Consider the following 27333-nt stretch of genomic DNA (forward strand, 5'->3'; position numbering starts at 1 on the left):
TTTATGCTAGTACTGGTACTAATGGTGAAGGAGTTGACCCCAGTCATAGCTACATTTCTAAGCTGTATGAAGTGATCCTTGTGAATTTTAAAGCAAAATGCCAAGGTTCTGTAGAGTGAAATAAACCTCAGACATGAATTGAAATAACTTCGTCTCCAAAGAGAGAAAATAGAAGGAGACAGAACAGAGAAGGTAAACACTCCAGAAATAGTGGTATACCACTGCTTGTGGTAGAGGTAGAGATCACAGAGGTGTGTTCTGTTCTGTGAGCTCTCTGCAGTCACTTGTGGCTGAGCTCTGGCTGGCTTCAAAGGAAATCTCTCCGCCTTCATGTGCAAAGCTTGCTTACAGTAACAGTTATTATTGTGAGGCTCTGTCGCACGAATGATGAACAGAAATGCTTCTGTACCCTTTAAGAAATGACATGATTATATGCAGAAAAATATCTTTCTTTTCCTAGATACTGTAGAAGTACCAAAGGAACAGCGTAGCTGTTTTGCATTAGAGAGGTCATGTATATTCTAGAAAAAATACATTTAGTCAGAGAACATGAATGGTAGATGGTAGAGAAAAGTCAGTTTGTGACTACTGCAGTAAAAAAAAAAAAAAGTTCAAGAAGGGTTCAACCAGCTGGAAATAAATTTTTTTCAAACTGCCAAGGTCAGTGAGACCCAGTGATTTGCTGATTAAATGATGGTCACGTGTTTGTGTGCCTGTGGGTTGTGTTTAATTTCTGTACTACGATGCTGCAAAATTGAAGGTGTGCTAAAAAAGCATTAGACCATATTCGACCACAAAATAAAACTCATATTTGCAGTAATTTCTTTAGATGTTGGGGTTTTTTTGTGTATGTGACAAATTTCCAGGGTGCTCTCCAAATACAAAGTTGTGTGAATTGCAAATTGAAAGTAACTTCTGTCACTTTGTCATCACATGAAATTTGGATTTCTGATCTAGAAGGTGGAAAAGTAATTTTTATTTTTTATTTTTTAATAAATTATTACAATCTGGTTCCTTGATTTGATCTAGCAAATTAGATAGACAGTTCTTAATATAAGAATTAATATAAATTATTGAAGTAAATACAAGACTCTTACTGTGATTTCAATAGATGAGCTTTTTCAGTTTGAACTGCAGCGATTCCTCAGTGTACTTCCCAAACTGCATAGATGCAATGTGGCGCATTACCATAACACCATGGATCAGCTGGCCCAGTCAGGAGGGCTGGCCAGCGACGGTGAATGTTAGGACCCAGGAAAAACTGGTTATAAGAAATTCCTTCTTTCTAGACTGGAGAATTGTTTACATTTTGTAACAAGATGAGAAAGTAAAATGTGCCAGTTATTCATAACTCAGGAGGGTAAAGTCTCTTGGCAAAGGCAGGTGAATTAGATGAACGTAAGGCCTATCTGAGGGAATCATAATGGAGTACTGCTTGCCAAAGGTAGATCCAGACTCCAGAAGCTGGAGACTGTTTTCAGCCACCCAGCCTGGTTCTCCTGGTTGAGTTTCAGCGTGCAGGGGCAGGGCGTCTGTGCCAGCCCAGCGGTGGTGACTGCGGTGGTACCCAGCAGAGTACGTAGGAACTGGTGGGCCCTCGCTGTGCAAGGTACACCGGTCTCCAAATGCATGTCGCTCAAAAGTCTCGGGTATCAATGTGAATGTTTGGGTTCGCAAAATTTTGTCAAAATGATGTTTTGAGACATTGCCAGTGGCTGCGCTTTGCTGTGGAGGATGGAGGAGAGACCCCACCAGAGGCTGTTGCATTGGGGTTGCTGCCTGCCTCCTGCCTGCCCGGCTGCGGCCTGGCGGTGCCGAGGTGGGAAGCGGCCTTCCCGGTGTAGGAGAAGGAGACTGCAATGATGCCGCCTCTCTACCGGCCTAAAGTGAAGATATATTACACTCTCAGAGTTAAGCATTGTGAATCATGTTGAGATAGAGGTGTTTGTGTTAGGCTATGGACTTTATAAGAATCTGTCCTGTTTTTAGTTCTTCACCTAAACCCTTTTCGTTTGCAGGGGCGGGCTGTCCCACTGGCTGTTCTCTCAACTGAGGAGGCCACTCTTGATACTGCTCACAACCCAACAGTCCTATTAACAGGCATCATAAACAGCCAGACGTTATTCTGCCACGTGCTACTTTGCATTGCTTTCATCCATCAGTGCCCAAGCTCACGCTGCTGCTGGAACATTTAATTTGGTGCATGAAAGATGATGTAATTTGTGGCCTTTTTCCAGTACAGTACTCTTGAGTATATTGGATTGTGCTGGGCATCCCAGGAGGATAATCTGTGTATGTAATACATAAATATTACCTGAACAAGCTGAACTTTAATTACCTTTTCTTTGTCCCCCTTTTCTGCCTTTTCTCCTCAGAGCCTCTCATTGACTTTAACTACTAATGTACTATAAGCCAGAGCCAGGTGTTCTCCCTTAATCTGCCCTGGACTGGCTGCTCGCACCACAGTTGCTCTCTCCCCTGCATGTAGATGCTGAAACATGAGAAGCAGAGATACAAACCCGTATCATTTTGTTTATAGAAAATGTAAATAGGCACAAGAAAGGTGAGATCAAAAAAAGGCTGTACAAGCCAGTATCTTATCTTGATCCATGGTCTTCAAGATGGCAGAGATTGTCACCTTTGTTTTTAAGAGCATGTTCCAGAGATTTTTTTGTTTTGAAATCCTTACTTCACTTTCATACTTGAAGTAAGAAAACTTACTTCAAGTATGTTGCTTGTCCCTGAGGAAAAAACTGTGACATGGTAGAACAGACTTTTGATTTGTACTGGGTTTTCACTGATGATTTGATTGATTAAAATATATTGCGTGAGTTGAAAATGAAACTGTCTGTCTGAAAGGCTTGCACAGTTGTAGTAGTAGTGGTTTTGAATATCACTGCTCTGAACTTCATTGCTCATTTTTAGCAATTTGGACTTGAGATGCTTGATGATGTTGTCTAACAACAGAGAAGAAAATCTTTCAAATGGTAGGGAGGCTGAATTCACCTACATTGTATCTGATAGCAAAAAAATAAACCAAAACAATTGAACACTGCATAAATTCAGCATCCTGTCCTTTTCAAACATTAAATGTGTAATTTAAGGTTTTATAGTTTTTGTTATTGCTGTAGCGTAGGGTATTTGGCTTTTCAGTTAAGTGAGTTTTCAATCAATGGAAGTGATAGCCACAGGAAAATAGTTTCATCTGGTAGTGTGTTTAATAAATATTAGTAATAAAGAAAAAGTTAAAATAAATTTGTTTCCCCAAGCACCTTTATGCTCTTTCATGGCTTTACTTATGTGGTACAATGTTCTGGTTGTTTTTTATATAAAAGATTGCAAATGAGTCAGGTTCTTTGTGGGTTTTTTTTCCCCATATATGTGTTTTGAAGGAACAGTTAGAGTAGTTATAAGACAACAGAAAACGAAAAAAAGAAAAAATTCAAGTCATTATGTCAGTAAGTCATAGTAAAGGGTATTGCCCAACTTTTCAAATAAATAAATGCAATGAAAAATATATATTTAACATAAATATATTTGGATGATAGGTGCATACAGAAGGGTTGGGGTAGTACGTTTCATAATTTACTCACTGTACTTTTGATTGCCTTATATAAGAATTACACAAAACTTTTCAGGCATCTAGAAAAAAGTAAGTCTTTGAAAAAGTCATAGATACCAGAATTCCTATTGCTCAGCAAGGCTTAAGGATTTTTTTTTTATCAAAATATTCTTAGAAATAACATATTACCTCAGTAATCAGTACTTTTTTTAACATATAGTACATTTTCTTTCACAGAAAGGCTTGATTTGGCTTACCATTGATTGTTGATTGATTCTTTTGATTATTTTTCTTTGTGATTTTGAATACAATTTAGTATGTGTCACTTACCGTGTATTAAATCTAAGTTCTTTGAGTATTTTTAGAACTTGCATTATTACTTATATGCAGTGAACCAAAATATCACTGAAATAAGACATTTACATACTCTTTGAGCTTTCCTTTGCCATGAGCATGTAATTAATTTTCTACTTATAAATATCCAATGTGAACTTTTCAGTAACCTCTAAAGCATCAGGCAGAAGCTTGTAAAAATCATAGATATTTTCTGGTTTCCATTTCTTTCAGTGAACCTCTTTTTTTTACACTTTTCTGCAATATTATGAAACCTTTATGTTCTTTGTTCTTTTTACTGCTGGATAGGACAGATGTGGAAATACGTTTGTTGTCCTACCTAGCTTAGAAACTAACTACTGGAAACAAATACTGTATGTTATTAATAGCTATTAATAGCCATAGCATTTCTTCCTGTTCTGAGAAACATAATCCCTGAGTCAGCTGCAGTATCTCAGATAATATATTTTGAAAATATGAATGATTATTATAGCCTTATGACAACTGCTGAGTAATTATTTTTAAATCAAACTTTGAGTCACCTGTATTATTTTTTTTTTTTGGTTTCACAGCTTTGCAGTTAGGGGCTCTTTGTAAAGCCATCCCATTTTCTTCCCTGCCTGCTGGGCTGTACTGGCACAGTGGCAGCCTTCTCACCTTGCTCCCTATCTCCTTTTATCCTGTGCGCATTGGCTCTAAAATTGAGCAACTTGGAGGTTTTAAACAACCACGATCTCTATTCTAGAAGAGTTTTTTTAGAATAAGGTTAGAAGTAATAAGCTGATCCTTTGAGAAACACTAGTTACAAGTGTGATTATGGGATATGTGATTATGGGATAGGCTGTGGGGATCTGCCTAGAGCGAGGGGTCAGTCAGCCTGTTGCTGTCCTGCGTTCAGCCATCCAAGCAGGGTGGTGGCAGCTGTGGTGGCTGGAACTGGCAGGTGGGACAGTGAGGCTGGGAGTCAGTGGAGGATGCAGGGGGAGGCTGGGAACTGGGCTGTGCAGTCACAAGTGATTTGATGGCAGGTAGCAGGTGATCACCAAGATGTAGAACTGGGAGAAGCAGCAGGAGGAGGGACTGGTGTCTAAGCTGCAGTATCTTTCTGGTATCAGTAAGCAGAAGACAGTGTGCCTCAGCCTTTTTGAGGGCCCAGCTATGCAGAGAATAACAATTACTGTTTGGCAGCCCACATCATGGATTCCTGTGTTGTATGTATGAAGGCTCTCTAATGATCTTCATTAAGCACTGCAGACTTCTGTTACGTTCATCTAATGGCTTCATGAACTTTATTGAGCAAATTTACAGCATTTCTTTGCAAGGTTATGTTGTTATTTCTGTTTTATATCTAGAGAGCAGACACGTTAATTCCAGTGTCTGCTTATTTTGAGGAGCCACACTGAGATGACTCTAGCAATGTGCATCTGCTTTAGTCACAGCTCTGCACAGAGGTCAGTTGCAGGGCAGTACCGTGAAGCTTGTTGCAATCAAAATCATTCCATACATTCGTATGGTTACTTCCCTGGTGGTGCTGGTACTGGGACTTTTATTAAAACCTATGAAAAAATAAAACCAAAAATCTCTGCATTATAAACTGTTGTGATTAGGAAGTCAGTTATTTAAAAGCTGAAACACCCCCAGAATTGTGTGTATACACTGCAGTGTGGTATTTAAAGACCAAGAACCACATTCTCCTTTTTCCTAAGATCACAGCTGTATTCATCACTGGATGGCTGATAGTCAGAAAAAAAAAAAAAAAAATCAATTTTCTTGATGTGAGGCATCACTTTGTTGCTGATGTAGGAGCTCAGTAAGTGAATGTAGGACAGGAAGAGAGAGGATAGTTTTATAAGTAAGGTGGAAATGGATTCGGTGCTTGCTTGGCTTTTGGCAAGGCTGGGCATTTTGCTTAAATGACAGATTCAGATCATTCTCGAAGTGTCATGTGTACTACCATTTGGGAATACCTGGCTTAAAACATCTCTGTGATCTCAAAATTGAAGCAATCAAGATTTATTTGCTGCTGAGTATGCAGTACGGTGGAAGTCCACAAGTGTGCTTTAAATACAGAAATTATGACAGAATGTTACATTCTTGGAAGGATCAGACCAGAACCCTCTCAGACTAGAGTCCTCATTAACTAATGGATTTACCTGGAATTGATACTCCACCTATCAAATAAGAATAACAGTAGCATTTTCCCTCACAAGCGTCTTCTGTGCTCATTAAAGATGGGAAACCTATCGGATGTTGCAGTGACAGTACAAGAAATGCAACCTCAGAAATGAGATGATACATGATGAAAATGTGCAAAATATGTCTGTCGGTTTAGGCTTATTGTTCAGCATTGTTCATCTGATGAGGGCCTTCTGTTTTCTACGAAGAGATTTGTGTCCTGTGGAATTAAAGATTACATCATAGGTCCTACATATGACAGGGGTAAATTCTGGACTTTCTAGTCTTGCTAGCATCTAAATTTTCAAACTTTATTATATTTTAATTTGTTATTTTTTTGCAGTATGAGTTTTTAATGCATCCCATTGGCACTAAAGCAGCTGCTTTAAGTAAAATTCAGTATTTCTATTTCCCTGTGTAAAGGAATAAATTTAGTTCATTTTACTTGAGCACATCTGGCAAGCCATCAGCAGCTGCTGCTCTAAAATTCTGTGAACTGAGTTAATATTAAAAAGGAGAAGACTAAAATGCCAGCTGTTTTCCAGCTTGTTTGTATGGCACCAAGTTTATGTTTATTAGCATAGTGAATAGGGTCAGATCTGATCTAATCAGTTCTACACCAGTGACAGTAGTCTAATATACCTCTGCAAAATGTAACAAATTCTATACTTGCATCCTTTAACTTTCAGAATGGAATAAAGTCATTCATTACTCTGTGAAATATTTTCTTTTCTTTAATATGTCTAGACACGATATATTTGAAACAGAGCTGTTTCTAACAACTGCTTAACATCTCACTGAGAATCTTGTACTTTTTTAAGTGTTTCACTGCAGAAAGTTGCCATACTGCTGTAGGGATGTCTATCCAGTCATACACTCTTTTATTTTACCTATCCAATTACGAAAATCTGAACCTCAGTGCACTTATTAGAGGCAATCATCCACAGTTTTATTTAAGCCCCAGTCATTTCAAAGTTGAGTGTAGCTTTGCCAAGGAGTTCTTCTAGAGAGCACTATTGGCCTCATGCTGTGGGACATGGATGGCCGCCTGGTACATGGTGTGTGTCACAACGGCCATTTACTACACAGCATCCTGTCCATACATAAGTGCGGACAGCATATATCCATACATCGTGCTTGGACTTATGGAAAAGGCATGCTGGCTTTCTGCTGTGCTGGTGGTGCTTCACATTTGTAAACTGGTATCTAAATGGGCTCAGTAACTCAGATTATTTTGTCAGGGATACATGTGTGATACATTATAACTAAAGAAACTGTAAAATTCAAGTGGGAAGTAGAAATTTATGCCATTGTAAGTGTACAATTGTATGTTTGTGGTATTTCTGTCTGTGCAAGCATGTGACATGCAGGTGCTTACCTTTAGCATTCTGAGGAGCCAAGAAATTCATAACCTTTTAGTTTTTTTGCAGGTAATTTTGTTAAGTAGAACTGGGATTGCCTTAGTGGTAGTCTCATTTATGTTACATAACTTATTTAAGTTAGTGTTTTCTTGGATTATGTATACTGGTTTGTGCCATTTCTTCCCCTTCCCAGGATTAAAATGGAATTTGTACTCTTTAGGGCCCGCTATTGCCAGGAATCAGCTTTAGACAGGCTTTTCTCAGCCCAGTTCCTTTATCAATTGTATATTGTCCGTAGTGTGGATTCAGCAAAGATCACAAACACCACAGGTTCAAGTCTGTTTAGGGTGCCTCAGCTGTCTCTTGCTGACATCAGTTTATTAGTTTCACTCCATTGGAGTTGGGGGAATGACAGAGAATAATGACATAATAATGAAACAAGTGTTGACAGTTAATATATCTGCTTGAGTCTCAGTTAGTGGAAAGCAAATTAGCTTCTGAGGTTATTTTTCTGTGTTAACTTGTTGCAGAACGGCACTGAAATCTCCTTTGCATTTATTTCTGTTCTATTCATCTGTTTTGTTCCTCCCTGAACTAATAATGTTCTTTGCGGCCTTTTTTTACTTTATTACTTGCATGTATCTTATAATTTTATGGTCCAAGTCAGATAGAGGGAAATAATAAATTGATATCAATGTGGGAATTCTGTTACAATATTTGCCTGTGTAACATATATATCAATAAATATGCATGCGTACTATAAATACCGTATATAAGAAATATTTTGTTGCTATGAAAAAAGAATGTCAGTGGCAGTTTCCTACTCTTAACAAAACCATATATAAGATAACCTATTCATCTCACAGAAGTAATTTATATTTTATCGGAGGTCTGTTGTAGTGATACTAAGAGAAGGTACAGAGATCTATAGCACGCAGTTATTCATAACATACACACTTTTGTCTTTGGTGAGGAGCACATATTAGATTAGAAATGTTTCAATAGAAATGAATGGATAAAACCCCCCATAGTCTTCATTGGTATTGAAGTCAGATTGCATGTGTTTAAGTATATGCCTCTAACAGGAACAAAAGCATGACCTAAGAAGCTTTTCCTGATTATGTGTCAGTGATGAGTGGAAGGCAGTTCCAATCCGTAAGCAGTGCTAGAGTGTTCAAGATTGACTTGTATTTTATTGTCTCCAGACAATTTGAACTCACAGGCTTTGTTCTATGGCATTTTATGCCTTTAAAACTATTGCTTATGCATTGCCATCTGTGACTTACGCATTTTTCAGGTTTGTTTGTTGGGTTTTTTTGAAGGGGGAGGCCTTTATTTGGCCATCTTTAATTACACTGCTACCTCAGAGAATTTTTACTCTTTCTGCCTTTCAGTATCAGTTTCTAAAATTTATAGTTTCTTTCTCAGGACAGGGAATATTTATCTTTTCATACAGCAAATATAAAAAATCTTTTCTCTATGAAAAGATAAACCATTGTCAGTATGAAGTATTTCTCTGATTAGGACTGAACCGTAGGTATTTCCTCTGACTTGTTTCAGTCAGAAGTTGACATATTAGATGTTTGAATAAACCTTTTCCCAGTGATGCAGCAGCTTGTCCAGATGGGAAAATCATCTTAGGGAAGCTGCATAAATGCTGAGCTTCTGTTTGCCATTGTGCATCTGTTAACCTGGTACATCATGAGTGACTGGTTAATGGCTTGTTGGCAAGCAATTCTGTAGTCAGCATGAACAACAAAGGGGATAATAGGTGTCTTTTTTAATTCAAGTAAAGATTAATCCAAGAACAGTTTGCCTCACTGGTGAAAATCAATGCCAGAGCTGTTCTGAGACTGAGTAAAGTTATTTTGGATGTTGTATGAGAGAACAGTTACAAGATTTTGGAGAGTCTATTTAACCCAAAAGTGCTGCATAGTTTAGGAAGATAGATACAGGTGTGCATATAACTATATGAATCTTGACATTTTCCTACATGGGTGGATTATGCAATTCATAGAAGAACGTACATGACCTTGTATTTTAATGTTCATCCTTGTAGTTTTCACTGAAACTTTCAAAATATATGTATTTCATAAATGGTCTCCTTGTTTAAAGGATGACATGAAAAGTACTACTGTAATTTGGGGATACAAATACATGTACAACTTTGAGCTTCACTGAAGTAAGCAAGTTCCACCTGCTGTGTTCTAACATTCTCTTCCCCGGAATGTGTGTTGACCTGTGATTTATAGAACCTATGTCCTGATGTAAGGCTGCCAACATACAGTAGTACAGTGTTGCAAAATTTTGTTCTGTAATATCCAAAGTATTCTAAATGTCAGTATTTTTGAAAAGGCTAAACTTTTTTTTTTTTTCAAATATGGACAAAATTTAATAGTTGCATTCTTTGATTTATTTTTTTTTCCAGAAGTGAATTACTTTTCCTTAACTCTGGCAGGATTTCTGCCTACTAGATTATATTTAAATCTACAGTAGAATAATGATGTTTGTCTTAAATGAAAATCTTACAGTTAAACTACCCAGTAATTCATGCTGTCTCAAATAGATGGTTCTACTTCATCCACTTCTTGAGTTTTTTTAGCTGCTGATTTCCTAGATATGAATCAAGGTCTACAGATTCTTCAAGTTAAAGCTACCAGTATGTCACTAACGGATAATGTTTCAGCTCCATGAGACTGGGTGGGCTTAGAAATAGGGGAATCCATTGAAAAACTGTGCATACAAGCCTTCATGCCAGCATATGCAAAGCAGAGTGCACCAGACTTGTTCCAGTTACCTTCAGTGTGGACTAGAAATCTGCAGAAGACTGTAATTATTTTGAAATTGGATGGTTATTTCCACTGAAAAATACATGTATTTTGCTTTTCTGTCTGTCCCAATCAGGGTAGATGGTTTCTAGAGCTTCTTTTAACAAAATAAAAAGTTTATGCTGTCATCTGGGAAAAGATCTTAATATTACTTCAATACCTGCAAACAAATTATGGACCAGCCACACGCTGAATTTGTGAAAGCATGACCTCATTGCATTTACACAAATACATTAAATAATGAGTGTAAAGTGACAGATGATGCTTGGAGCATAATCTAGGTCTGTATCGTAAGTAGATAATATTAAGTTATTATTTAGGAAGTCCTAGAAAAATGGTGTGTTGTAATGCAGACTGCATCTCTGTGTTAACATTCACAGTGTCTGTCAGCTGGACTTAACTGAATGTTGCACATTTTTCATTGTTTTTTATCATCTCGCCCCCTCACTTCCTTTGTTCCATCAGTCTCCTTTTGTATTTTAATCACTGTTTTCTTCTTTTCAAGATTCAATACCACAGTTTTATGATGGCACTGTGATTTTATAATATGTCCTACTTTTTAACTTGATAGCTCATGTTTGTGTTTAAATAAATGAATATATATATATATCTGAATATAGTTCAGGCAGGTCATTTTCTCATACATTTAATGATACGGTTTTGAAAAGATCCCAGCAGCAGGATTTGCAGGTGTTACCCTGGGGAAGGGTGGTACTTGTCACAAGTTCAGTGCTTAGATGCCACACAGTGATACTTGTACTGGATCCATATTTGAGGAGCAGCAACCAGGTATACTGAGCACTTCAGGTACATAGTGCCCCTCTTTGATACACCATGCTTCCTGGTGAATTCATGAGACTCCAGCAAACTCGTCCATCAGGAAATGGTTTGAAACATTCCCCTGGAACTTCCTGCAGCTATTAAAACCAGTATCCTTTTCCCCTTTCTCTCTTTAAAGACAGCACAGTCTAGCTCGTTTTCACTGTACTGTTTCTCTTAAAACGGACTGTTCCAAATGCTGTTATACTGTGCGGTGAAGCATAAGTATTTTGCAAATGGTACTGGCCCGCGTGCTGAGTGAGGAAGCAGAGGTCTTCCTGTATAATCCGATTTCAATCAACTCTCTCTAATCACTACTGATAGTTGCAAAATTTAGCCTGGATCTGCTCTGGTAATCTAGATTGACAGGAGGTAAAAGTAAAGGGACAGAAGGGCAGAGGAACAAAGAGAAATGAGCAGGGACAGTGTTTTTCTGCTCTTGCTTCTCCTTCTGGGACGCGTGTCTGTGCTGGCAGGTGTGCTCAGTGCTGCGGCAGGGTGCTAGGACAACAGGTGCTCTCTGTGGGACTGGAGCAGCAGCTGCCACACCACAGGTGTGCTCGGCACAACAGGTACCTGTGTGACCTGTTGACATGCATTATTTATTGACACTGAGATCCTAAGCCTCTTTATTGCTCAGAAGATCCTAGGGTCCTGAAATATTCAGGCACAGCAGCAGTTAAACGGTGCAGCCAGCAGCCGGGTGCCTCCGACATCCTCTGAAGGCAAGTGGCTTCCAGTGTTGGGCTTCGTTCTCCTGCAAGCTTGGTGCTTGGGTGGAAGCTCCGTGGGTAACTGGGCTCTGCATTTTCCCAGCGGAAGGGTGAAGTGTCTGTGAGAGTGGGTCCTTTTGACTTTCGGTTTTAACTTGCCCAAGAGAAAAGCCAACTCTGGATTTCATGGATATACAGAAATACAGGCAACTGCTACTGAAGACAGATATTTTGCAAAGATTTGTCTCTGTTTGACTGGAGTGTACATCAGGAAGAAAAATGACTTTTTTTATTGTTACCTGACCACATGCTCAGTGTGCCTGTGTCAGCCAGGCTAAGGGACTGCACACCCTAGGGTAATAGAGGCACCTGGACTAACCCTCCATCTGACTTTCCATGCTGGTGGGGCTGTTATTGGTCGTCTCAGCATTGCATGTTGCCATGCTAAAAACACCCAAGGCTAAAAATGTGTCCTGGGTAAGTATAAAAGGATGAACAAAGTTTATATCAATATGCATTTTTTCAGATACATGTGAATATGCTTCTCTATTTCTATATGTAGAAGTACAAACTTACATAGACTGAGGTGTAAGGTAGATGAAAAAATTGGAAGTGTTTAAATGCCATAATTATTTTTTTTTTTTCTAAGAATTAAGAAAAATAAAAAATCTGTTCATTGGTACGCTTGTATTTTGAAGGAACTGTATTTGGAAATACTAAAATTATAGATTTCCACCTTGGTTTTGATACATACTTTTCACCAATACTGGTAAAGGGTTTGTGCTCCATACTTTTTAAATCGATTGCAAAACTGGTGTAGCTTTCAGGGTGCAGAATAAAGGCCTTAAGCATAAGGTTTAAAGATCTAAAGAGGATTAATTATTTTAATTTTTGATTATGTTTTAATTTCTGGATTTATATATTTCAAGGATTTGTGACTGTAGGTATTCTTGTGTGTAGTATATCCACACCTTCAAACCTTATTGAAAAAGTCCCAGTAATTGTTTCAGTACTTTGTAATAAGTTTTAACACGCAGTGGGGTGAGGGAGTCTGCGTTAAGTGTCTTTTCTGTTGACTTCTTTCTTTTTTACTAAGAAAATACATTGCTGTGTTGTCCTTATACATTATTTCTGTGTCAGAAACTAGGATTCCCTGTTGGGGAATAAGGTAAGCCATGAAATATAATTCCAGAGTAAGTAACATTGCCCTTTCCTGACCCCCATCATGTATGATTATATAACACTGCTAGTGCACAGCCTGCTTTACCAAGCAAGCAAAATATCCTCAAACCCCAGTTCCACGCAGAGACTTGGGCATGCTGGTGACTGCTCAGTAGATAGCTTTAGGGCTTCCTCAGTGACCTCCCTGAGCCCCAGATCTTGCCCCAACAGTGCTGCCTGTAATTTCATTACGTTTTCTACAGTACTGGGGTTGTTTGGGAATAAGGGACGTGAGGATACAGATACCTTCCCTTCCCTGTGACTGGTCAGTGATTAATAGCTATGAACAAGTGTTGGTTCAGGTCACTTAGAAATTTATGTGTGCCCATGAAGCAGGTTGTGTTAGTATATAGTTGAAGTTGATAAATGTTTGTATCCCCCAACTTAGGTACTGGGGGATAAACTGCTCACATACACAGTGTGTCTTCCTGGAGGTAGAAATCTTGTATGTTTGCAGCTGTGATTGTCTACAGGTTTAGGCATTTAAAATAGCTGTTTCTGGGGATTATGTTGGAGAACGCCAAGGTACTGACTCTTACCCATAGTTTTGCATTGTGGAGTAATCACCAAGAATAATAAAAAAAAAGACCTCTCTCCTCCTCCATACTTTCACTACCAGCTTGCAAATGAAAGGAAATAGATATACTATGTCATGAAAATAGTAAATTTTGTTAATAATTTCAATTGAATGATTGGTACAGAGTTCTTCTATCATGTCATAGCCCTGTGTTGCAGACATTAATGACCTTTAATTGTTTCACTAAACCCATAGTTGCACATGTGAAATGTATAAACTATAACCTGATTTGAAAATTCAAGTGCAAAAATGGCAATTTACATGATTGCAATTGCATGCTATATAAAGAAACAGATGCAGCATCCAAACAACTGTAGCTTTTGGGATTACTTCTACTTTATGTAACCTTTCCCCCCTTCAAAAATAAATAAATAAATAAACCTGCAAAAGAGATTTGTAAGGATTTCTGACTTAATTTTGAATTAAGTATATTCTGTTAGTAGTTGATGGTTATGACTAGATATCTGTTTGAGACACAGAGAGCAAAAGGAACACAATCATAGTTCTATAAAAAGATGGAGATAGGTTTATGTAATTCTTGCATTCACCTCTTTCCCTTTGGGTTTCTGGAAGGGTGGGGAGGGGGTGTTTAATCACTTAATCACTCTTTGACAATGTAATATTAACATTATTCACTGCTAAGTGATGGAAGGTATGATTTCCTTAGTAAATACAAAGATAATTTTGTGCCTAGTATTTTAACTTTAAAAATAATAATATCAGAATAGCTATTGCACTGAGGATGTTTAAAGCAAGTAATGAGAATTTTTCAGAACACAAAAGTGATTATTTTTTTGTGTGTGTGCTCTAATGTTTTGAAAACCCAACATAACCTGCAATGAAGTACAAAGGCACCTTACAGGATCAGATACCTGCTCAAAGTATCACTTGGTTTAAATCCCAACAAGTGGAGATTATCTTGAACTCCCTGAAAATCTACTATTTGACTCTGGAAGTTTTATCTGTCTGGTAATTTGATCTTGACCTTTGTGCAAACTCAGTGAAAATATGAGGTCCAAGTCCGAATCACAAGGATGAGTGCAAAAAAGAAAAAAAAAATTGGCTATAATATAGCAAAGCACTCAACATCTGCTGAAATTTCTCATGTGCTTAAAACTGAAGACTGGTCAACCACTTTGCTGAATCAGTGTGTTTGCTAATTTTATGTTTTTCTGTAATTAAAGTTGGTATTTGATCCTTGTGTCTTTAGCATACAAGTTCCTAAGGACAGAAACCACGCCATGCCGGTGTATCTTTGTACGAAAGACTGCTACCTGCATATTTTGTATTTCCCCTTTAAGGTGTACCTGGGTGCCTTCCCCTGTGAAAAAACCCTGCTACAGTATTTAAAACCTAGGCAGCTTCTGGGACATTTGCCAACATTTTGCACCACTGTGTCTGACAGACCCCTGGCTGCTGCAAAGATCCTCACCTCAGAAATAGAAAGGCTGAGAAATTAATTTCTCATGTCTTTAAAGACCTGAGGAATCAACAACTTAGTGGATTGTTTCTTCCCTAAAAGCTCTGTAGATTCTTTTTGATAGATCTGCATGGCTTTAATACAGGCTCTGGGGTTTCCAGACATGTGAATTAAAGCCTTGGTTTTCTGCATGCAGTCTTGAGGAGTGTTGGCCACTTAGGCACAAGATGTGTGGCTTTTTAAGTTCAATAAATGGCCATGGGGGAGCTGCAGTGACTTTAGTTTTAAATTACTTAGAGAATATTTTCACTTATCTCTCTAAAGGCTGTTGGTGCTGCCACATGTGAATCTTCCTGAAAGTTACTGGGAAGAACTAAGGCCGACCTAGACAAGTTGAATGTAAAATCTGTTTATCATCTAATGCCTTGCTTTTTTTTAATATTTGATTTGCAAAATGCACCCATTTAATTATCCCTAATGGAATATTTTTTTAAAAAAATTGACTCCTATGTACATGAATGGAATTCTTATTTCCTATGGAAGCAAATTTATTGTTTGTTACTTTATGTAGATAGAAGCAATCCTGTCCTTGAGCTCTGGGAAAACTGCAGTAGGACCTACACCTGTGAAAAAGCCAGGAGATTACAATAAATGCAGCTATGGGACATGGTGGGGGTTTGTAAACTGTGTTTTTTACCCAAGCAGCAAATTATGGTGAGATTTGAGCTTAAAGGAACTTCCAAATTTGAAATATGAAAGTACCATAGGATCTTCAAAATACTGCTTTATGCCTATTAATGAAAGTTTTTTTTCCCTATATTTCCTGTAAACTGTTTAGCCAGTCTGTTATACTCGTATATTACAGGAGTGAACACTTTTTAAGTATTCTGTGAAAGACATTTAATTTTGTACCTGATGTAATCAGCATGACCTTACAGAGTTCGAGATATTTTCCTGTCCAGACATCCACTGCCCTTTGGAGCTGTACAAACCCTGCTGGAGGGCTGCAAACCTTGACTCCACGCCAAGGCAACCTACTGAATAGAAAGGTCATTGAGCCACAGTTACCCAAAAATAATTCTAGCTCTTTAGCTGAAAGGCTTGGAGCCTCCTGCTCTGCTGTTCTCAGGAGTTGTAGATTGTGGTACCCACTACAAAAAAAGAACAAAGTCTCTGTGCCGCTTTGGTAGAGTAACTCTTCTTCCCTGAAAAGACAAGTTTGGGTGGGAAGGAAATTTGCTGCATTGCTATTACCATAAGTAAGGATGCTTAAGAGTGCATACACAGTGTGTTTCTGCCTTTATTAATATTTAAATTGAGTCGTCATTGTTGGTATTCAAGAAAGAAATCTTCTTGACTGCAAAGTATCCATTATCTCTGTCCTCTTACTTATTAACGCTCTTTGTCACACACCTGGTATCACTCAAATTCCAAGGAGTGGAATTTACAGAGGAGGAAGACTGACTTTTATGTAATTAACTAAATTACAATTCCTGGTAAATTCCCTGAGCTAATAAAAAGGTCTGATATTTATATCTCACTTTATTACTTAAGAAGTTACATGGTGGCACACATAGTGTTATAGTGGTACAGAAAGTGAGGAATGAAAGAATAAAAATGGGATGTAAATAGTGAAATATGCTTGTTCCAGCTCAGAATGTTTCAAGAAAGGATGGGATATCTGTGGAAAATGTAAAGAATAGTTCAGTTGTATTTATCTGGAAATTCTTGAAATATGGAGTAACTTGAAAAAAAATGGAGGATTAAATGGTGAAAGAGAAAAGGAGAGAAGATACAATTATAAGGGAGAAAAGGGAGATAAAGGGAAAGACAAACTAGAGCTTTGAATCTTAAGAGATGTGATAGTATTGGAAAGGAAGGATTAAACAAATGCAGAAACACCAAGAGGATGGTGTGGTTACATTGAGTTCTATTTTTGTGTCTGCATTTGGGGTCAACTTGAAAATAGGAAATTAAACAAGTAATTTGAAGAATAGACAGTGGAAAAAGCTTCAAAATAATTGGAAAATTATCTGAGCATGGGTTTACCCTGAAATATTGACGATAATGATAATACAAATGAAATTCGCTGTGTTTCTAACAGAGGGGACAAAAGGTCCCCTCGGATGAGTTCTTTTTGTTTCAGGTTCTCGGGGTACGTGGATGAGAGGAAAGCTTAGATAGAAGCACTTGCTATTTACAGGCATGCTATTACTCTGGTTTGGATTAGTATCGATCTTGTGAAGAGACTGTGAAAGTGGATTTAGTCAGGAAATACTAAAGATGGAAATGTCACCTACCTGTGGAACAATAATAAAGATATTGTGCATTTTATAGGGCTTTTTTAAGATGTTATTGAAAGAGGGTAGACAAGGATCTGATGGAAGGTGTAAGTTGAGAACTGCTGACTGCAGCAGTATCCCTGTGGGCTTAAAGATGCATCCATGCAGTAATGGGAGTAGTCTATGGCACAAGAAACAATTGATTACGCAACCCTGGTTTGCATGGAGGACTTCATCCTTCGATAAATCATGGCTTTTGACATTTAAAGACCGACATAGCTGAAACAGCTGTAGATATTTTTGGCTGAAACACACCATTATTGGCAAAAATCCCCATAACCAACCAACAAAACAAAAAGAAAAAAATCTCATGTTTGTTATATTTCTTTTCAGTAAATCAGCAGGATGCTGTTTTGATTCTGTCGTGGCATAAGTAATGTGTTAATGTGGTACTCCTTCTGTCCAGTAATCACGGACTGAAATGACAGTGCCATTTGCTTTCTTTCTGGTTGTTATCAAGTCCTCAGTTTCTATTGCAGAGAGCTCTGAGCATTCTTTGGTGATAGAGCAAGCTTCCTCAGTGAAGTTCTGATGAGGACTTTGGCTCTCTCCACTGGCAGCCCAGTTTTTTTCCTGTTAATAGAGGCAGGCCTGGGTTGCCTCCATCCTTCAGAGGCAAACCTGTGGGAAAGCTCCTGCAGCTGCCAGATTGTCTTCCTTTGCTTGCACAGGACTCAAGTGGTGTGCTACAGAAAGTTCAGGGGATTCAAAGCACCAGGAAACAAAAGGCAAAAAGTTTAATTACATATTATCCTCTCCTCTGGTTTTTCTTGTCCTTATTTATCAGTGTAATTCCCACTGATTTGGGTTTGAGATACATGCATAATCCAATCAGCAAAAAGGACATCAGGGCATGCAGAAGTTAAAAGTAGTCTGCTGTAAGCTAGAGGTCTTCCTTCCCTTGAAATTTCTGAAGGTTTTCCCTTGAGCCAGGGGAACCAGGATTCTGCTCACATCCTTAAAGCAGCTGGGCTGTACCAGCAAACAGAGTTGCACTGATGGCAGTTTCTGTAGGCAGTAGTAGCCTGCATATGCAAGGTATCAGTCTGCTGGTACTGGGAGGCTGGGCTGGATCTGGGTGATAACCCCTGTTGATAACACTGCTTGACTCAGGCAGATTACTTGATCTTTAACATTAAGCAGTCATATTTGAACAAACATTCCAAATTGGAACCTATAATTAATTTTAGCACTTCATCTTTATGTGCAGTGTGCTGAGTTCATTAACTACCAGGCAGCAATTTTAAAGAAGCTGGAGGATAATTCATGTTAAAGGTAGAAAGTTGTTGACTGACTTCATACTGTAATGAGAAGTTCACTTTCCTATGGTGTTTTTTCTTAATAGTGTGTAGTAGCATACATAAGCCTTACCACAGATGCCTAATTGCTACTTCTAATCTCTACAGGCTTTTGTATCCACGCACATGTAACAGGGAAGGTAAGAGGAATGAGGTTTCCCCTTCTTAAGATGTAAACTTTAGGGTTTTTTTCCACTATCAAGAGTTAATAAAAAGGCAGAAGTTACCAGCTGACCCAGTCACAATCGATTTGAGCTGCCTTGAACTGTCTTGACGAAGAGAAATTTTTAGAGACCTTCAGTTTATTCTGGGATAGAGGAGAGTGTAGGAAAAAATACAAACCTGACTTTGAAGGTAATGTTGTCTGAGGTAAAGTAGAAGGTGAAATTACAGAAGAATCTGGGAATGAAAGGAAATTATGCTTGTTTTTCACAGTAATGTTTGTACTGGCCTTTGACATTTTCATCTGGATACAGGAATACCAGTCGTATATTTCGGTGGGTTAGTTATTACTGCTGTTATTTCCCTTTTTCTTTTCTAAGTTTTTTTGCCACTACTGAAATTGAAGAAGCTGGCGATATAAATCTGTGATGTGATTTTCCTGTATTTGAATTGCAAAGATTAAAGCTGACTGAGGTTGCCATTTATGACATATTGCCAGATATATCTTGCATTTCTAGAGGCATAAATGGGCCCAGAGTGTATAAAGTGTAAATGGTTTAGTTTTCCAGTGATGCATGACAAATTTAAACATGTAACTGCATAAGCATTTATGAGTTCTTTACTCAAATCATCAGTGCATTATTGGGAGAATTATTCAAAAAAATACAGTAGCCAAGGGAAATAGAAAGGGAGAAAAAAGATCAGCTGGTGGACTGAGACCATACATAGGAAGACTCTGTAAAAACTAAGAATGATGGGGAATTTTTAACCTTTTCGTGTTTGATTAATGTTCTAGATGATACAGAAAAGTTGTGTTGAACATAGTAGCTCTGTAGGTTAAGGCTGTATAATTTTCTGTTCGGATTCATCTTGCTCCCTTTTAAAAATACTTGTGCTCCTCACAGTTACTCAATTTCAGCTGGAGATCTGCTTGTGTATAGATTTTGTAATGTCCTGCAATTATTGTATACTATTGTTGTACTGTCCTTCAAGTAATGTGTAATGCTGAACAAAAATTATGCGTACAGTAAGAAAGGGTCATCAGAAATATTGAATAAATGTGTCCGTATTTTAGTCAATAAGCTTTGGATACAGTTGATCAGAATTTCATGGAAATTTAGTATTTATATGCTCAAACTGGTCTGTTTATACTCATTCATAAGAAAATATTTGTGTCTAGCCATTAAGTATTTTATACCAAGTTCTTAAGGGCTACTGATTACACTGAAAGCCTTCCTAAGTTCCATATGCATTAGGTAGCCTGTTCTTGAAGGAAGCCAAGAACAGGATTTCCCATGTGGAAATTAGTTTTGGGTATTTAGAGTCAACCTGAATGTAGTACTCTGCAGAAAACTAAACTAAGTTAAGTATGCATTTTTATTATTTATTGTCGTAGATAGAACTATGCTAAAAATTACCACAATAAAAAAAAAAGCAACAGTTACCATACTCTCTCTGAATGATCATCAAGAATATACTTACCTAGTTACTAGGAAGTGTTATTTGTTGCTTCTTGAGGTGTAAGACATCTTCTATAGAATGAAAACAGCACAATCACTTGTTAACACAGAATATAACATTTGATTACTAGACTAGATAAATTTGTACAATGATATGCAAAGGTATATCAAACAGAAAAAAATAGATGTACAAATAACATGTGAAGAAGTTACATATGTGGAAGCATATTATGTTCCCAAGAAATGCAGTGGCAATAAACATTTCTCTCTTCCATTGTATGTGATTTCTAAATGCTTTTAATCACAAGTGAAAATATTATGGTAATGAAAGAAGAAATTCAAAAGACGTTAGGGATTCAAAATAATTCGCCCTGAAAAAACAGCAAAGAAGAAAATACAGCTGTAAAAGCTTTAGGTTTCAAGAACTGAAAAATCCAGACCTGTGCCTAGAGCCTGTCAGTGATGCCTTCTCAGCAGAGGCCTAAGGGATTGCCTTTAGGTCTGACTCCCTGCTGTCTCTGCTTCTTAATTTCCTTTGCGTCATTTTTGCATCAGTAAATAAGTATATGGCTACTATGATAGATTCAGTTCTCTTGGATACATCCAGCATATTGAATTTGTGCCCTGTTTCCAGGACAAATGCTGTTTGCTCATTGCAGCGTGTCCTGGCCACTCTTCAGGGCACATTCCGCTCTGAGACTTCTGCCACATTGTAGAACCTGTTTCTTGAATGCAAAATATTCATAACCAACTCTGGGAGAAATTTATTAAGTAAATTGAATTTGGTAGGCTTCAACAGGAACTTTGATCGTTACTATAATAATACCTTGTTATATTCAGAATTTTTAGAAAATAATAGGAGGTGCTTTGCAAGTAACACCTCAGTGTTTGCATATTCAACATTCCAAACCAGCACCATATTCTTCAGGTGTGAATTACTTTATTGCAGGGCTCATCTGTGTTAAACACTTGCAGGTTTGGGGCTTTTTCTTCCACTGGAAGACTTGCTTCCTATTTGAAATCTGCCCTGTGGCAAAGACTGAATTGCATTTTTTTAATAAGGTTTCCCTTGAGTCTTCCAGTCATTTTGAGGTTTTACTATCAGATTTCCCTCTATATGTACCCTGTGTTGAATAAAGAATTCATATGCACCATAGGAGACAATAATCAAAAGAGAAGGTCATGAAAGACATAAAGCACTGTTTAGTACACTAGGTACTCTTATTCTGAATAAGAAGAATATTTTCAAATAATATTAAATGTTACTTCTTGAAATAAGACTAGTTAACAATTTAAGAGAGATGCATTTAAGGAACACAATCTCTCCAAGACTAAGAGAGGATGCTGTTATTAAAAAAAAGGGTGTGTAGCTGTGTTGGGTCCTTTGAGTGCACTAATATGCAATATATTATTTTACAGACTTTTTGTTTTATTGCTGCACTTCTCAGTGTGGTTTCCTGCTGTTAAACTGTAAGTGTCAGAAGTTTTAGCTTACTCTTTCTTTGGCTAACAAGGGCCATTCACTACTAAGGGACATTCAGTTGTCCTTGAAGTTCATCCCTAAAGATGCAAGAATGTCTAAAGGCATCAGGAAAACCAGAACGAAATCCCAAAAGCACAAAAGGAACAGGGAAATCAAAGCAACGTTGTCTCAGCTGTTGATACCTACCTCTTAATTTATTTCTTACTAGAAGGCAGGTCAGAAAAACTGCTTCATCTTTATAAACCATCATCTCATTCCAGTCCTAGAGCTGTTCCTGCCTATTGGTGAAAATGGAACGTTACTGGTATGCCTTGGCATAATTCTGGCCTTCGTTAGTTGTCAGATATTAGAGTGCCAGTTGATGCACTCTGCTTTAATGCAGACAGATGAATATGCAGCAGAAGCACCACGATACAACCCCCAGGTTCAAGAACTTGTCGCTTCTTCTCATGAAAAGCTTGTTTTACAGACTCAGTAGTTGGTCATATACCATGACATTTCTCACAGACCAGACAAGTAACTTTTTGGTTCTGATCTCTTTCTCTTAGGAAAGAGTGCACTTTTTTCTAACTTTTACTATACATTTTATTGTAAGGAAATTGAGGTTTTATTTAATGACCTAGTCTCTTTCTGAACAGTGATAAAACAGGACTATGTAGTACTTGGTGTGCGTAAATGCATGGAATACCATACTTGGAAGGCATGAATACACAGTGATAATCTTTGGAGGCATTATTAATAGAGAATAAAGCTAACAAGGCAAAATATAACTATAGAACATTCATTCATTTCCTCTTAAAATAACATATTTTCAGGACCAGATTTTTGTAGAGGAAGAAGAAATATAATCACCCTTTGCCAGTTAAAGCAGCTTTGCAATTCAGCAACTGATAAATTGTATTCTTTTGGGAAAAATACAAAACATATAATTTTTGTAAATTATGTAAAAAATTTGTAAAAAATGAAAATATGTTTTCAACTGTTAAAAATTACTAATGTGATATTAATGTAGTATTAATATAATACTAATGTATATAATTAGTTTCACTTAGGTAGTTTTCATTTTAAGGGTTATGACAAATTCTTGGGTCATTTAATTGTAAAATGTTTCTTGATATATCATGGAGACTTGTGTTAGATTTTTCCCATTGTAAACAGAAATTAAACAAGCTGTATGCTAGCTGTTTCAACGCTGACAACTGGGCTCTGCAAGGTCACTTACAAAAGCTCATAAACTTAATTGAGTTCTTCTATGAGCTTTGACATAAAGAATAAGTTGAAAAGTGTTGGATAGCCAGAAATTTCAAAGTGTTCCCAGCGCTACAGCCAACAGCGTGGCAGGAGAGGGGACAGGGCAGAATGGAGCGGTGTTCTTTAGTTCCTGGCAAAATGACACAAAAATAGAGCAAAATCTTTTAAGTGACTTTCCAACTTTCTTCTGAACAAACTGTACTCTTCAAGTATAATTTCAAGTGTTGTCAGCTCTGTCACATGCTTAATGGTATCATATAAGGGTAAGAAATTATCTCTGAATGTTTGATTGAAGTCAGTAAATCTACCCTGATGTAACCTCTGTGTGCTGTGTAACTGTGCAAGGGCAATGCTAGGTATAATTATGCTATAATTCTGATAAGTAAGATAAAATCAGTCACACATCTTTCTACACTGTCACCAGAGCTGGCATTTCAGTCTTTTTACCTGTGTTATGGATGGCTGGGAATGTGGGCTGCACAGGAATGCATGTGTTACTGGGTCTTTCTCCATCAGATGATCTCACGTGATCAGTCAGTCACCACTGTATGCTGTTGCACTGGCAGTCTTTTCAAATAAATAAAACCAAAGTCCCACCTTTCCAGAACCCATGGGAAATGTATTTTATATCAGCAATTCCAGCAATCCAGCAATCTAGTAGCACCCCTTGGGCTGCAGTCCCTGTGTCTGTCACCCAAGTAGGGTGGCCAGGCTGTGCTGGTCTGCAGGATATGGAAGGAAACCCAAGTGGACTGTTCAGCCGGTGTGCATGACTGGAGGGAGGTTGGTGTGAGGAGGGGGGATATTTCTCTGTCTGAAGCAAATCCAGTCCCCATGCTTACCAGCATGGCTGTTTTACCCAGCACCATGAGTTCTAAGCTGTCCGTGGGAGGACCTGACCTACAGGTCTGGGGCTGCTTGATAAGCACCCTCAAAGACCATCAGTCACTGCATCAATCTGACAGCCCTGATTTTCCCTTCTCTTCTCCCCAGGTCTTCTCCTTTCCCACCCTCATTCTGACCCAAATAAACAGCCCTCCCTTAATCACTGTTTTTTTTCCAATACTTCCCAACTTTGGTATGTCTGACAGTGTTGCCCAGGTAATATGGCCTTACACCACCGCACTGATGGGGCTATCTGCGCACTGTTTTACATGCATGACCAGTTCAGTGGTCACAGAGAAAGTTTCACATATTGATGGGTAAATGAGGCACTGGTACCTTTCTAAATCTGAACTGCTAGTGGGAAAACAACATGCTAAGTGATCAGATCCAAGTAAGCATGTGGGTTTTAATTTGAACTATTTTTATGGGTGATTCAAACACTTGAAGAAGTGGCTTTGCAATTGCAGCCTTTCCTGTAAATTTCCCTTAATGTCCTGGTGGCTTGGAGAGAGATTATTTTAAGAGACATTTTGTAGGTGACCTCTTCCAAAGGACAAAGTATCTGGATTGTTTTCGAAGTACTTTCCTTTGAAATCATGTTTGTAACTAAAATAAATTCTGAAAATGTGCACATGTCCTCCTTTAAAAAATATTAAATAAATCAATTATGTTGAAATCCAAAACCCAGTTGGTCTAAACTATTAAACTAGAGTAATTTTTGCATGTTCACAAGTTAAACACTGCTAGACTACCTCATGATAGTGAATTAAGGACTTCTTTTCACTTGCAGCCAATGCTTTTAACTACTGTCTTGTATCTTTTTCTGTAGATTTATTGTTGCTAAGGGAAATACTTTGAATCCTATGAGAAATGTGGTATGTTCCCACACTAATGGAAACTACTGTATTTTTGTAGTATACAGTTTTCAAGGAACTCCTCATGCTGCCAGTTACGTCATGAGTAATGAATGCATTGGCTCTGATATCTGGTGTTCTCCTAGTGACGGCGTAAACTCTGTTGTAAATATTGCATTTTTAAGGAAAAGGAATGAAAAACCTCTTTAGCAATAACTCAGGCATTCCAGATTAGTTAATTATAATGTTGTATGATTATTTTTGATCTCAGGCTCTTCTTAAAGTACTCGTAGCTGATTTATTCTTGATATATTGTAATGTGCTAGTGTCTTACTGGTGGGTTTTAGAAGTGTGGTTTTATAGCTGTTGGATAGTTAGGTTAACCATTGTATTGTTGCTACAATTGAATGGTATTACAGTTCTAAATCTGCATAGAAAATTGAACTACTGAAGGTTCAAGGCCAAATCTTATTATAGAGTGAAAAAGAGGGAAGTTAACTTTCTGCAGTTATTTCAGGTGTAATTTACATAGGAGGAGATAAATTTTAACAATGGTAATAATGTGAAACATATTTGGAAACAAAGGGTAAAATACCTCTGAAGTATGTTATGTTTTGGTGCCCATCAATCATTAATAAGAGACCTAATGGCACTGTTAAAATTGTAGTTTAGGTTGAAAGTGTTGAGACTTGCCAAACTGTGTATTTAGTAAAAATCTGTAGATAAGTCCTCATGTCTAGACAGCTAAAACTGCTTTAGTGTTTCTCACTGAAATCAGGGTCTTTTAAAACCAGACTTATGGGCATGTGCCCATAATTAACTACTTAATGCATGCATTCTCAGAGGATTTTTCTTGTATGAGTGTGCCTGACTGAAAGGAGGAGGTTGAGGAAAAACCATTCAAAACCATTGTGCTTTCAAAATGAGTGATTTCTATTATTTCGGATATCGGCTGTGAATTTGTATCAAGCTAACACAAAAATTAGCCTAGTTATATATGTTCACATCTTGTGTGGCTATAATGTGCAGAATGACCGAGAATGTAAAGTCCAAAGAGAAAAGATTCCTCCCTAAAGATGCCAAGTGTGCATTGTAGAGGAAAGGGAGAGTTTTATACCTCACTGACGCAAAGGTCTGTTTACTAACAGGTAAGCGTGTGACTCCAAATGTAATGTTTATGGACATAACAGAGACTTTCATCTACTCTTTGGATGGGGACAAACTTGGTTCCCATTCAGGAGAGTGGTCAGGCTCTTCTCTATTTGAGGCAGAAGGAAAAGAGTTTAAGGCAAAAATAATAAACCTGTTGAAAATCTGAAAAATGAGACTGCCCATGAAAGCAAAGACATAAAGGGTAAAGGACATTCAGGAATGCAATTTTATTTTGAACTGGCTTGAGCTAACCGCTAGCATCTGTGGTGGGCCATTTCTCATACAAGGAGTAGGCCCGTTTGTGAGCTGGGGCCTTACAAAGCCATCAGATGCATTCCAGCTCTCTTCTGCATCATCCAGCATAGTCAGAAAAGAATTCAAGGAGAATAGAAAGTGTTTAGAGTCAGGGCTTAACTTTTAAGACTCAGAAAGACAACAAGACCTTGATCTGATCCCACACTCTTTGAGACAGTGAATGATTCCCATTATAAATTAATTTAAGGTGGGGAAAAAAAAAAAAAAAAAAAAAAAGTATTCCAAAGGTCTGAACTTTTCCACCTTAACTGCCTATTGAGCTGCAGCTGCTTGGGTTACAGTAGTAAAGTAAATGAAGTCCTTTTTTTGGAGTGAAAACCAACCTATCTATCGGTCTTTCTAGCAGGAAACCACCTAGAAAGGAGAAAGGACTGTAGAGTGAAAAGACAAAAAATAAAGTTGAATTACAAAGTAATTATTAATAGGAAATGTATCTAGTAATTAAAAAAAATTACTCTACACTATTTACTGGCTCTTTCAAGGCCGTTACCAATTTCTACTTGTCTCAATGTAGAAAATATGTAGCTACTGGAAACAATTTACTTAAATAATGCATTCAGTAAAGATTTACTGTAAATTAGACAGGTGTAATACTTTGTGATCAAAGTCTGCAAGTTGTTTACAGTAATTCGTGATGCCTTTGCAATTCTATGCTTAGGGTTATTTATTTTATTCTTCCAATAATATATTTTTAATTATCTAAAATGAGAGTAAGTGGATCTTTTGCACAAAGTGTAACAACTGCAACTTCACCCAGAGCCTCCTCTAAGGGCTCAGTTCCCATTTTCCAAGTTATTCACGGCACTTTCATCCCTCGCAGGCCATGTTCTGGCATACTGTGTTCCCTAATGGTACTGAACTTACTGGTCCAGTATTACTTGAGAACTGGTCAGTTCTTTAGCTAAATGGTTGGAACTCCTCATCATTTTTACTGCCAAATTCTGCTTTCTGTTTCTGAGGGTTTTAATTTTTAATTTGCATGAGTAAGCATTGCTTCATCTGTTTACAGCTGTAAATTAGGGTAGTCAAATGCTTTTGTTTTCATGGAGCAGGGCAAATGCTGGTTATTTATGGGAATTTATCATAGCATGTAGGGTGGGGTTTGGGACTGCTTAGCGCATC

General features: G+C 37.7%; 1 protein-coding gene across 8 annotated transcripts in view; it reads left to right on the forward strand.

Annotated features, from left to right (window-relative positions):
- CACNB2 (calcium voltage-gated channel auxiliary subunit beta 2) overlaps positions 1 to 27333 on the forward strand; it is a 255178-nt gene that overhangs the window by 81276 nt on the left and 146569 nt on the right. The window contains exon 1 of one of the 8 annotated variants that reach the window (XM_056334814.1): positions 11480 to 12268. The exons of the other annotated variants lie outside the window; for them this stretch is intronic. Within the exon in view, the coding sequence (XP_056190789.1) occupies positions 12188 to 12268 (81 nt within the window). The 5' untranslated portion in view covers positions 11480 to 12187. Of the gene's footprint in view, positions 1 to 11479; positions 12269 to 27333 lie in introns of those variants that run through there. 8 annotated transcript variants of the gene reach the window in all.

Source organism: Falco biarmicus, chromosome 4, assembly GCF_023638135.1.
Source record: "Falco biarmicus isolate bFalBia1 chromosome 4, bFalBia1.pri, whole genome shotgun sequence".
Classification (NCBI taxonomy): domain Eukaryota; kingdom Metazoa; phylum Chordata; class Aves; order Falconiformes; family Falconidae; genus Falco; species Falco biarmicus.